This window comes from Fundulus heteroclitus, chromosome 20 (genome assembly GCF_011125445.2).
Source record: "Fundulus heteroclitus isolate FHET01 chromosome 20, MU-UCD_Fhet_4.1, whole genome shotgun sequence".
Lineage (NCBI taxonomy): Eukaryota > Metazoa > Chordata > Actinopteri > Cyprinodontiformes > Fundulidae > Fundulus > Fundulus heteroclitus.
The window spans coordinates 22,372,218-22,385,074 of record NC_046380.1 but is presented as its reverse complement, the minus strand read 5'-3'; the positions used below and the strand labels follow the sequence as shown (position 1 = coordinate 22,385,074).

Below are 12,857 nucleotides of genomic sequence, written 5' to 3'. Positions count from 1 at the left end.
TACCGCGTTTATTATTTTCTTCTTTTTCAGTTACTTAATGCTGCCTATCATGTGGAGGTGACCTTCCATTCGGGGTCCTCTGTCACAAGACTTATGTGGGAGCAAATCAAGCAGGTGAGGACTCGCCTACGAAAAATGCTTTAATAAACTCCCAGTGGATTGTACTATTTTTCTTTTTTTTTTCTCATTTCATTGTCTTTTATAGATAATCCACAGGATTACGTTTGTAAATCCTCCTGCCATCACGCCAGAGTGGAAGCGAAAAGTCGCCCAGGATGCCATAGAAAGTCTCAGCGCTGCCAAACTGGCTCGCAGCATCTGCTCCCAGTTCAGAACCCGGCTGAACAGCTCTCACGAGGCCTTCGCTGCGTCTTTACGCCAGGTTAGAGCCGTCTCCTCTCTGACGGGCTTTTCTCGGTTGTCGCCGGTGTTGTGTGCCCTCATGCGGACCTCCACTGATCAACTTCAAACTCCGTTCAACATCTGTGTTTTCAAAGAAGCGCGTTAGATCAGGTAGCCCGGAAAATCTGTTTTTGTGTTCTTGAATAATTTTTTTTTTTTTTAGCCAGCAATACTATGCAGATTTAATCAAGAGAATGGCACCTTTATTTTTATCATTATTTTGGCCAGTTCTGCAAAAAAAAAAAATGTTGGCATATGACTGTTTATTGGGTATTACAGGTATTTTTAAGTCGTCAAAGCAGTTCTATGTTAGGTGTGCTCCTTTGTTGGGTGATGGTGATCATTCTGAAGGCGGTTAAATATATAAATCTGTATAAGTGAATTTTAGAGGGATGCTGCTACAACTAGAGCTAAAGATTATCTTGAATTTGTCTTGGTTTTAGCAGCTGCTTTAAACTCCACATTACTCTTTAATTGAAAATTGATGCGACTTTACACTCTGGGGTGACATCTCCTCTTTAAATTAGCCAACATTAGACATGTTGCCTAAACATGGGTGACACGTGTTGTTCAGAGCTTTCATATCGTCCCATTTTTAGCTACTGTAACTTTTTAATCCATGTTTACGTTACATAATGAAAAGGCAAAGAAAGCTGCCTCTAACCTCTTTTATTGGTCGTCAGGTTTTCCTGACTGGTTGTTCACTTTGGCAGGGTTCCTGCAGATCCTTAAAAAGTCTTAAAAGGCATTGAATTCTTCAGTACAAAACTAAGGCCTTAATTTGGATTAAAATGTCTTAAATCATTCATGGGTCGTAAATTTCTTACCACAGTTTATAGATTGAGCTAATACCTACCAAAAGGAGTTGGGACTGATTATGTAGTGTTTTTTTATAACTGATTTATTGTTTATTTTACTAGGGAACAAAACAAAGTTCATGAATTCAGTTCAATGGTTGTTAAAAATATACCTCCCATTTATGTGCTTTTAGCTTTCTTCCTATATGGATTTTTTTTTTTTTCAAAATTTGAAACATTCTACTGGACCAGAAAGTAATGGTTTATGCTAAAATAAACATTTGGGTAAAGTTGTTGCAAGCAGTTTTTTTTTATCTTGTGTTTATTATGAAGTTGGTCTTAACCTTTTTATTTCAAGTGGCATTAAAAAGTCTTTAATTTAACTTGCCTTATGATGTAGGAACCCTGCTTTGGGGTAAAGTGGCTCCGAGAAGTCAACAGAGAAATACCCACACCCACCGCTTTGTTTTTAGGCAAACCTGTCCAGTTGGTTGCTCACACAGATACTGAGTCAGCCAATCACATCACAGCATCTCAATGCAAGACGTAAGCATTTAGAGAAAACAACTTGTCAAAGTTGAACCCGCACATCAGAGTGGAGAAGAAAGGGGATTTCAGGGACTTTGAATATGCAGGTGGCCTTTATTTACAGCAACAGACTGCTGCTGTGGTGTCAGCGTTGTTGAACCTGAACCACCAATAACGAAGGAAGTTCTTAAGGGTGGTTTTTCTTCCCACTGTCGCTTCATGCTTGCTCAGTATGAGGGATTGCAGCAAAGCCATGTACAATGCAGATGACTCTTCCCCAGGAGTGAATGCTGCTTGTCGGGACTTTGATGCAATCAACTGGTTTCCTTATATAGGACATTTTTGACCAATCTGTATAATCTGACCCAATCTGTATAATATGATTGAACTTGACTTTGTAAAGTGCCTTGAGATGACATGTTTCATGATTTGGCGCTATATAAATAAAATTGAATTGAATTGAATTAAGGCAAAAGGTATCCCACTCCGGTACTGGAAGGGCGTACCTAATAGCGTGGCCAGTTAGGAGAATTTACTCCAGTGATCTAGACCAGTGGTGTTGGTTTACCTCGAGTCCTCCGGGGGCCAGCAGGTTTTAGTCGTGTCTTTGTTCTGATACCGACTCCTCAGCATGTGATCGGGTTCAAACGGGTTCCCAATGAGACATTACCTCTGTTCAGCTACGTTGAAACGTCTAAAACATGCCGTACGGCTGTCTTCGGACGCCACAGATAACACCACAACTAAGAATTGATCTGAGACACCGCTGGTGTAGATCCGGCTCATTCTTACCGGAACCGTGCCGGTGCTGGGTTATCCTGCACCTCTGGGCGTGGCAGCTGCAGTCACTAGGTCACTTAGGCCCACACTAGCTCGAATAATACAACAGTGTCCCGAACATAGACAAGCGAATCTGTTGATTCGGACTCTTTTCTTTTAAATAAAGCTTTCAATCCCCTTGATTATCAAATCTTGCACGAGAAATGTTCCTGCAATGCTGCTTGTGCCGCACAAGATGCTCATCTTTTCCAGCCGGCCCCACGGGATCCACTGTCCTGCGTGTTTCAGATTTTCCCTGCTTCAAAACAACAGGTTTAAATTAGCGTCTGATTAACAGCTGCTGACTCACTGCAGAGGTCAATTATTTGTTCGTAATATAAAAAGCTTTTGGGTCTCGACTGGCGGTAAAAAGCCGATGGCAGTAAAAAGCACTTATCTAGAGTTTTTTTTTGGTTTGTTTTTAGCCAAATGAGCTTATAGACTTGTAGGCAGAGAGTCTGCAGACATTCAAAGCAAAAACCAACAAGAAACCTCCAATGAGGAGAAGGATATAACTACAAAAAAATATTGTTTTCGATACAATTATAGAGATCATATTGAGAGTAAATCATTTATATCAAGCAGTTGTTTTGTTTTTGCTGCCCACTGTGCTTCGCCTGGCTGTTTGCAGATACTTGACCTGGATAATTTGTTGTAGCATTGATCTGCTGCCCATTAGTCTCTAAATGCTTTAAAAGCCTGTGAACCCGCAGCATCAGTGGCGTCTAATGACTGGTCCGATGACTTCACAGCTCATTGTTGAGTGACTGAGTCTGTTTTTTCCATATTGTTGTGCCTTTGAAGCCCAGAAATGCAGACATATACATGCTTTTTTTCACATAATCCTCTCCAAGTCATCTCAGATCGTTTTAATAATGACAATCACAAGGCTCACATTGCTATTTGCATCTTCATGCTCGCTAATTGTTTATCCAAGGTGCAGTAAAATTAATTAGTCAACCATAACAATCTTACACATGCAGTGATGCAGAATGAGGCTTTAGAAAGTTTGTTCCAGGGGGTATAATTACACCAATTAAATGTCTTTATCAGCTTGATATACAGCCTGTCCCCACCCAAGACGAGACAGCCGACACAAATAACGTCAGCAGGCCGTCACGTCCCCGTTCTGAGCTGCCAGAGTAGCAAGCAGAGCTTTCATGATCAGCAGAGATAAAAACTCCCCCCCTCGCTATCTCGGCATGCGGTACTGCATTAAAGTGGGGTTATAAGTGCAAAAGATAAATTGAAAGTATGCCATGAATGTAAAGCAGTGCAAATGTTTGAATCTTTTACCAGCAGCTTGGTGAATGAATTGTGGTTGTAAAAGAAAAAAGAAAAAAAAAAGAAGCAATGTCTTAAGAAAGCCTGTGATGTTGCAACACAGAGTTACAGCTTCACATTCAAATCTGGCTCAGTTTTTCTAAACACTGTTTTTGTTCATGCATGCAAGCGGCCATGTTGGATATTTCAGTTTCAAACATCTTACCTTTCCACAGAAGAGAGGCTTTTACTTCACATCTTGATTACATTTTTTTGTTTTAATTGTACTGATATTTTTTAATCAATACTACTCTTTAATTTCTTTTTAAAATTTTTTCTTTCTCTATATTGAGTTCTCGGTTTATGATTTTATTCTCGTGAACTGTTATTTTGTTGGTCTTGGTTGTGTAAAATCATATTACCCGATCCCAAGTATCTGATTGGAAGATCCACAACTTTATTATTTTATTAAGGATTTAAAGGTAAAAAGGATTTAGAAAGCCTAATCATGCATTTTCTTTCTTTCTTACTAACATCTTATATTTAAGACAGGTGGAGAATGTTATTTAGACTTCAGTTCTATAGATGTAAATATATCTTTTGCATTTTAGTTGCTTTGCCAAAGAGAATGGTGCTGTTCAGCAATCATTTGGATTCATAGTGCAGCACAGATCCATAAAAAAATCTCACAGCGGGCAGCCTGGATAACAAGGAAGTCATAGATTTGCTACATGGATCAAACTGGTTAAAATCATACAGTATTTCTCAGATGTAGAATAGAAAAGGTTTTAAATGCTGGATATTTGCTCGGATTGTATGGGGATTATATCTTTGCCCTATCCCTTATTAGACTGAAAACTCTGGTTCACAAAAATCTCTAAAATAAACTGCAGACCGAAATGTTTACACACTGCCTAAGGACATTAATTTACTGTCATTCCCTGCTTAAAAAAATCTAAATAATCAAGCAGCAAGTGTGTGTAGTTGAGGACCTGTGGAGTCTGGAGTCTGATGAATTACAACATCAGCATCATCAGAGGTCAGAGTCGGTGGCCTTTAGTCCCTGAGAACAGCCTGGATTTACGTCTCTGAACAGCAGCTTTGAGTCTTTAAAGAGTTGTGGGACCTTCCTATGTCTTAAATAACCCTGTTTAGAGAAAAAGAGACAGGATTTAGGTGGCTAACGGACCAAAAGAGCATTTGTTTTTGGATTGGTTGTAATAGGAAAGTCAAACTATAACTCACCTTCAAGACTTATTGATTAAGGAAACGGTGAAGTGGTCAAGTTCCGGCTCTTGTTTCTGACTCCCCTCCGTTCTCGCCTCTCCTTCTACCTTACAGCACCTTGCCGTGAGGCAAAGCAAAGACAGTCGTGTCTCCAGTGTTCACATGTCCGAAGTAGCGTCAGGTGACTGACTTTAGGATAATATTCCAATAACAGTTATCAAATGCACAAAAGCTGCCGTTCTTCTTTTTGATGGGTAAAATTATGTGCAACTTTGTGGTTTCATCCATTTCCTGAAAATGGTTGTTGCTTCCAACATTAATTATGACAAACAAATTTTTTTCTTTGCTAAATGATGAATAAAGTCAATTTGTTGGCATGAATCTGACATGTTTTTAAGTACGTTTTCATTTTTAAGTGGAGCCACATTAAAGAGAATTAACCAATTAACCTAATTTAGAAGGGAAAAGCTTGGCTGGAAATATCTAGCAGCGCACGTTAGAAAGGAAATTGTGCAGTAAGCTGTACTTTTTACAGAAGCTAAAAGTCGAACAGCTAATGCTGAACAGAGTTTGTCTCGGTTTGTCTTGTTTGCAGCTGGAGGAAGGTCACACGGGCCGTCTGGAGCGGACCGAGGACCTGTGGCTGCGTGTCAGGAAGGACCACGCCCCTCGGCTGGCTCGGCTGTCTTTGGAGAGCCGCTCCCTGAGGGATGTGCTGCTGCACGGTGAGTCACCAGCAAACTCTCATTGTTCTCTCCTGGTGCTGTGAAACTGGGCTCTCTGTAAACAAATCACAGAAACTTTCTGCACTTTCTAATATAGGGGATGTCCAGAATTAAACCAAAGCATTCAAACAAAGCAAGAACTTGTTTAGACAATGACTAAATTGTTAAGCTGCATCCAGATCAGTTGAGACACGTCACCGTAAACATCTCATCCAGCAGATCTTTAATTATCTTTTATTCAGATTGTTTGCTGTGTTTCTCATTGTAATGTAGTTTTACTCAGTTCACAATATTTTCCTGTAATATTGCTAAAAGCAGATGCCCTCCATCTTTATTCCTAAAAGGTGTTTTAAGCGTGGAGAACATTGTGAATGTTTCCCTATCAGCTGATCTTTGATCTGACTGATACCAGAGCTGCATTTATAAACAACTACCTGATGATATTAAAAGACCAGCAGTGTCTTAATATGACTGAATTGGAAATAGTTTCTGGACCCACTTGACGATTTTCTATATGCCACAAAACCCTGATATCAATATCATCAGCAGAATGGTGACACTTCCTGTTTATCAACCGCAAATACTTTTAAGATTTATTCATTATTTTCCCCCTAGATAATAATCTCTGTATTTTTGCTTGTTGTCTTAGGACGGATCAAAAACCAAACTAGCCCTAAAGTTTTAAACGTGGTGCTCACCAATCACATCGTTGTGATTGGTTCTTGGTCACTTTGCTCCTAACAAAAGCTAAAAACTGGCTCCAGAGACAAAAATTTGTACCAGTGCCTCTTAAAAAAAAAAAAATTTAAAAGCCACCATTAAAAGACACTAATTACAGATTTTTGTCTAGTCTTAGTAACAGAAAATCCTTAAAGAACAAATTAAAATTGTTTATAGGAAAATGTTCTGAATTTAGTTTGATTTTCTTCATATTAGTAGTCTATAAAAGATTTAACATCACACCGTCATGTTGTCAACATCTATGGTACCCACACGCTGTCATTACCTCCCCCCTCCCAACCCTTCAATTCTGCTTCTTTCCCCTAAACAATTAACTCTTAATAGTTAATTAGGTTTGATTAAATAAGAAACCAAATCTCCCAGATGATTGCATGTATTTGTTGAGGGTTTTCTGCCCCGTCTCCTTTATGATCCCAAAATAACTCTGGTAGCTGTGACTTATTTGAGACATATAACCGTATTTCTTCACTGCGGACGTGAAATATAAAATGCCTACAACTATAAATTTTTACATTGCGGGTGAAATGATTGAAACATTCTGGTAATAAAAGAACATTTTCCAAAAAACAAAAACTTTATTAAGGTGGGAAACGACTGCCACCCACTGTTTGGCCTCGTCTAAACTAGCCAGTCACACTACTCGTCATTATTTGTTTCCCATTCTTCATTTAAAAAAGCAGCCATTTAGCTGTTTATTCATCCCTTGGCGTGCCTTTAGAAAGGCTGGAGATGTTTTTGTTTTTTTTACTCCAGAAACATAACGTAACACTACCCTTCAGTTCCTGTAATACCGCTTATGTCACATGCAGCAACTAGCGGCAATCCAGGTCCTCCACAGATCGTTGTAGAAATTGACGACTATTGTTCTCATCAGGCTGCAATCGTGGCGCTGTGATTGATCAGGTTTACTTTATAAATACACACATTTAATATCTATCGGTTGCTTATTTCACCCTCCTCCGCTGGTTTGTTGTCGGTACCCTAGTCAGTGGTTGAAGCAGTGGAAACAGAACCGGCTTTTGTTTTCTCACAGGCAAGCCTAAGCTGGGGCGGGAGCTGGGCCGCGGCCAGTATGGAGTTGTGTACCTGTGCGACAGCTGGGGGGGGCATTACCCGTGTGCCCTGAAGTCTGTGATTCCTCCTGACGACAAACACTGGAACGACTTGGCTTTAGAGTTTCACTACACGAGGTGAGCGCGAAGCCCAGTGAACAGACGGGGGAAGCCGGGTCTTTGTTGTTACACTACAGCTTCTGACATTAAATCAGGGTAACCGTTACCTCCTGTAGGTCTTTGTGTGCGTTTGTACCAATCTGGTTTGAGCCGACGACTGAGAGACGAACGAGTGAAAAATGTCAAATGACCAGTTTTCTTTACAACTAGCAGCAGTTTTTTTCCCTGTGGAGGCCAAACCACGCCTTTTTAATAGGAAAAAGTAGTTCTGACAGTTAGGCATGTTTAAACTGGTGGCGTCTTTTATTAAAGCTTCAACAGCCATTAATGTCAGGAGTGCAGATCTTTATCTCAGGCGCTCCTAATGCAAACGAAATGTTTACCTCCAGATAAAAAGTGAGCAGCCTTTTTGCTTACATGACAAGAATCTCTTTTGTTTTCCTCTGTCTGGTTGCGTGGGCGTGTGTTGCTTCAGGTCTCTGCCCAAGCATGAGCGGCTGGTCGACCTGCACGGCTCTGTGATCGATCACACCTACGGAGACGGCTCCAGCATCGCAGTGCTGCTTATCATGGAGCGGCTGCATCGAGATCTCTACACCGGGTTAAAGGTCGCCTGATAACGCAGGAAACTCTGTGCTCAGAACAACTGCTGTCTCCCAGTTGTACCCCAGGCCTCCATTTAATGAACTTTTTTCCCTTTATTTGGACCTGCCAGGCCGGTCTGTCACTAAGAGAGAGGCTGCAGATCGCCTTGGATGTGGTGGAGGGGATGCGCTTCCTGCACAGTCAGGGTCTCGTACACCGAGACATTAAATTAAAAAATGTTCTGGTGAGTTAAGACCAACGAAAGAGGGAAACTCTGCAGCAAATATAAAAGATGAATGCCTTAAACCTACCTGTAGTCATGAATATATAGTTACAAAAGAGTCTGAGAAAACGTCTCTCACTACATTTCTCTACATTTTCTCAGGGATTTCAGGCGGTTGTCTGTTTATTTCTTTTGGTAAATTTTGCCAAAATCATTATCACAAACATTAAGATTTCCTAATTCATCAAAAACTCTTTAAATAGTATTTGTCCTACAAATTCAAATGTTAATCTATTTCTTAGTAATATGTAGATCATTTTCTTCAGCCGTTTTTAATTCATATTACATGTATTATAATCATTATTTTAAATAGTTTAAGTAAACCATCTTGTTGTTGTCTTTTTTTTCTTTCTTCTAAGCTGGACAAACAGAATCGAGCAAAGATCACTGATCTGGGCTTTTGCAAACCTGAGGCCATGATGTCTGGCAGCATTGTTGGGACTCCCATCCATATGGCTCCAGAGCTGTTTACAGGTAGCCTCACCCAGCAGTCGCTTCATTAAGCTTTACAGCGCCTCGCAAAACTGTTCAGACCTCCTGAACTCTTATATGTTTTGTTCACATTGCAGCCATAAACCTGAATGTGTTTTATTTGTATTTTCTGTGATAGACAAATAAAAAGTAGTTCTTCGTTGTGAAGTGGAGGGGAAATGCTCTGGCTGCGTGTCTAGGCTCGTTCTCCATGCCAGCCTCTAACAGGTTTTCTTCCAGGATGACCCCGTCTGTAGCTCTGAGCAGCTTCAGCATCCCCTCAGCACCACCACCACCATCTGTTCAGAGTGATGTGCAGTGCTGCTTGTCTACCTACACATAATGCTTTGCATGTAGGAAAAGGAGTGCTGTTTCAGTCTCATCTCCCCCCCAGAGCGTCATCTTCGGCGTGTTTGTTGTGTCCCCTGCGCAGCTTGTGGCGAACTGCAAACAGGACTTTCTGTGTCTTTCTGTGAACAGAGGCTTTCTTCTATAAATGCCAGATCTGTGGAATGCAGGACTAATAGTTGTCCTGTTTTCCTGTGTTGATCGCGTGTTTTATGGTGGTGCGCCGTTGCTTCTCATCCATACATGGCGTTATTCATACAGGTGAAAAGTCCTGTTTTAGTTGAGTTGCACCTTCGTCCACACGTTCTCGGCTTGTGGCAGTGGGGGCCACCTATGGCTTTTCATTAATGGCTTTCTTCTTGCTGCTCTTTCATGAAGGTCAGATTGGTGGTCTGGCCTGAAAAAGAATTCTCCCACCTGAGCTGTGGATCTCTGCAGCTCCTCCAGAGTTTACTAGGAGCCTCTTGGCAGCTTCACTGATTAACGTGCTCCTCGCCCGGTCTGTCAGTTCACATAGCCCGCCATGTCTTGCTGTTCTCTTTCTATTTTTGATTGATTAGAGCTCTGTAGGACTCCCAGAGCTTTGGATGTTGTTTAATAACCCAGTCCTGCTTTAACCTGTCTACATGCCTCTCCCTGGCCTGTCTGCTGTACTCCCTGCTCTTCACGATGCCGTTTGTTCACTAATGCACCTCAACAAAGCGCCGAGGCCCTCACAGGACAGATGGATTAATACTGAGATTAAATTACACAAAGCTGGACTCGTAGTTGGGTGATGTCTGAAGGCGGATGGTTACACTGGATTTTATTTAGGGGTGTCAGAATAAATGGGGCTGAATATAAATGAATCTCCAACTTTTCTGATATTTTTTAAATTTAATCTAGAAAACCATGCGTCGTTTTTCTTCTACTTGAGCATTATTAACATTATTTGTGTTTATCTATCACATAAAATCCCAATAAAATACATTTAGGTTCGTGAATGGTCAGGTTTGAGGGGTGTGAATACTTTAGCAAAGCACTGCACATTAGTTGTTTTTACTTACAACTTCCTGACTGTCTGAAGTGATTAAAAGCAGCCAAAATGGTTCATCAACCAGAAGTAAGACTGTAATATGTGGGTTCTGCTGCGTTTTTAACCGATAAACCCAGAGGTAGAGTAACGACCTCTGTCGGGTTTTATCCCTAACAGGAAAGTATGATAACTCGGTCGACGTGTACGCCTTCGGGATCCTGTTCTGGTATCTCTGCACCGGTTCAGTGAAGCTTCCAGACGCCTTTGAGAAATGCTCCAGCAAGGACCAGCTGTGGAACAACGTCAAAAAAGGTAAAGGTGTCCCAAAGGTTGTGTGTTAATGTAGATGTAGGAATAGGATTGGAAGTCAGACACATCATCTTTTAACAGTCCTAACAATTGTTAATTGCGACTAGGACAGTTATTGACAGCTTGTCTCAAAGGATTATGTTGACAACCCTGGAAACTATTGTGGTTGTTCTCATTCATCCTTAAGAAATGCTAATTATCAGCTAACATGCTGCCCTGTTAATGCAGGATTCCCAGGCCTTCTCTGCATCTCGACGGTGGTTAAAGTTTTTAAGGTTTAAGTGGTTAGAGTTTTTAATTCTCATTTAAAATCAAGGCCTCCAGTACTGCAACAATTGAGAACGCTGCCTGTACCGCCCCCTGCTGGAAAAAATGCAGCAGAGTCCCAAGACCAGCACGCCCTCAGAGTCCATCTGGATCACAGATGTCAAACTCCGGTCCTCCAGGTCCAGCAGTTTTTCGTTATGTCTCTGCTTCAGCACTTCTGAATCACATGATCCGGATGTCAGCAGGACGCGGTGGACGTCGTCTGCTGACATCAGAGACCAGGGACGCATCAAAACGCTTGGAGGACCGGAGTTTGACACCCTGGTCCTGGATCAGTCAGTCAGCTGATATCAATCTGCTGTTTTAGGAGCACTTCCTGAAGCAGTTGCTTGGTTGTTGTCTGAACAAAACCTCAAATTAGATAACTATGAGGGGTTTTAAATATTCTTTTATTAAACCAAACTGCAGGAAGGAGAGCTACCAAACAAAAAGAGCTGGCGTTAGCAGGGTCTGATGTGGATTAGAAAGCTTATTTTCTTTGCTTTTAACCCAGTTACAGTATACCAAATAACAAATGTTGAGATTTCTGCCTGACACAGTCCGATGGTCATGAGTTAAAAGATGATTTACTACCTGTGGGTAGTAAAACCACATTTAGGGCATTCCCCCATCCTCTGAAGCTGGCCCTGACTTCTGCTTCCCTCAAAACGGATCCTTCCTCCAATCTAGGACCCAACATCTCACATACTCTGTTTATTAATTAGGTTTTTGATAACCTCCATCTCCCAAGGTGTTTAGGGACATTCTGGCTGTGTTCTGCTAAAGCCTCTGCTGCCGTCTTCCACTGTAAATGTAAAATCTCTCTAAGCTTGGATCTCATTGCTCTGCCTGATAATTTAGATCCACCTCTTAGATTTTACAAGGCTGCTCTGTAGCGCTGGACTATATATATATATATATATATATATATATATATATATATATATATATATATATATATATATATATATATATATATATATATATATATATATATAAAAAAAAGCTTATCAATAAAATAGAAATCCTATTGATCAATATCGATAATTATCAACAAATTAAAAACATAGATTTTAAGTGCCGCCTAGGCCATTTTAGGCTGTTAGCAACCTATTTTAGATACGGAAAACACAAACACTGAATTCAAACTCAACCCTTTATTCAATCAACTTTTTACCAAACCTGCAAGTTTAAAAAAGAAAAAGAAAAAAAGAACCTGTGCTCTCTGAACTCTTTGAAGGGGGTGGAGCTTAGTGCCTGGGTCTACGTTTGTGATTGGTTGGGAGGGTGTAATGATTGTAGTATTAGCCTACATGATTGGCTGGAGTGCAAAAGGAAGGAAAACTGTTTTTCTATTGAACTTTTTATTGACCTTTTTCTTTCATCGATATACGTCTATCGATCGATATATATCGTTATTGAATTATCATCCAGCCCTACTGCTCTGATTGGCCAGCTCTAGACTTTCCACCGTGGGTAGAAGAAACAGGAAAGTCCTGGGCCTCGTCAAAGACCAGATCATTGTCCTTTTAAGATGCTGCGGAGAGACTCGAAACGGGCTGCGAGCACGAAACCCGTCAAGCTTCTCACAGCTGAAAGGGAAAGAGTGGGACAAACGCTCCTTAGACTGATGTCAGAGACAGGGAGATGGCTGTTTTGATGAGTAAAACGAGATTAATTTTGGTGCCTAATTGCAAATTAAATCCCTTTTTAGAGATATCTCTTGACACTAAGGTGTGAACGCTCCCAAATAAAGAACTGAATACTTCATTGGGAGTCCAAAATGCATGCGACTGTATCTGTGTGAGCACAGGTGGCTCCCCTCAGCTTTCTGTCGGCTGTCAGGCCCTCAGTCATGTCCGTCGT

The 12,857-nt window shown here is 40.9% G+C and overlaps 1 protein-coding gene across 1 annotated transcript in view; it reads left to right on the top strand.

Annotated features, from left to right (window-relative positions):
* dstyk (dual serine/threonine and tyrosine protein kinase) overlaps window positions 1-12,857 on the top strand; it is a 32,942-nt gene that overhangs the window by 19,721 nt on the left and 364 nt on the right. The window contains exons 6-13 of the mRNA XM_021317092.2: window positions 31-114; window positions 206-382; window positions 5,632-5,761; window positions 7,536-7,692; window positions 8,150-8,282; window positions 8,390-8,503; window positions 8,902-9,016; window positions 10,554-10,688. Of these exons, the coding sequence (XP_021172767.2) occupies window positions 31-114; window positions 206-382; window positions 5,632-5,761; window positions 7,536-7,692; window positions 8,150-8,282; window positions 8,390-8,503; window positions 8,902-9,016; window positions 10,554-10,688 (1,045 nt within the window). The remainder of the gene's footprint in view (window positions 1-30; window positions 115-205; window positions 383-5,631; window positions 5,762-7,535; window positions 7,693-8,149; window positions 8,283-8,389; window positions 8,504-8,901; window positions 9,017-10,553; window positions 10,689-12,857) is intronic.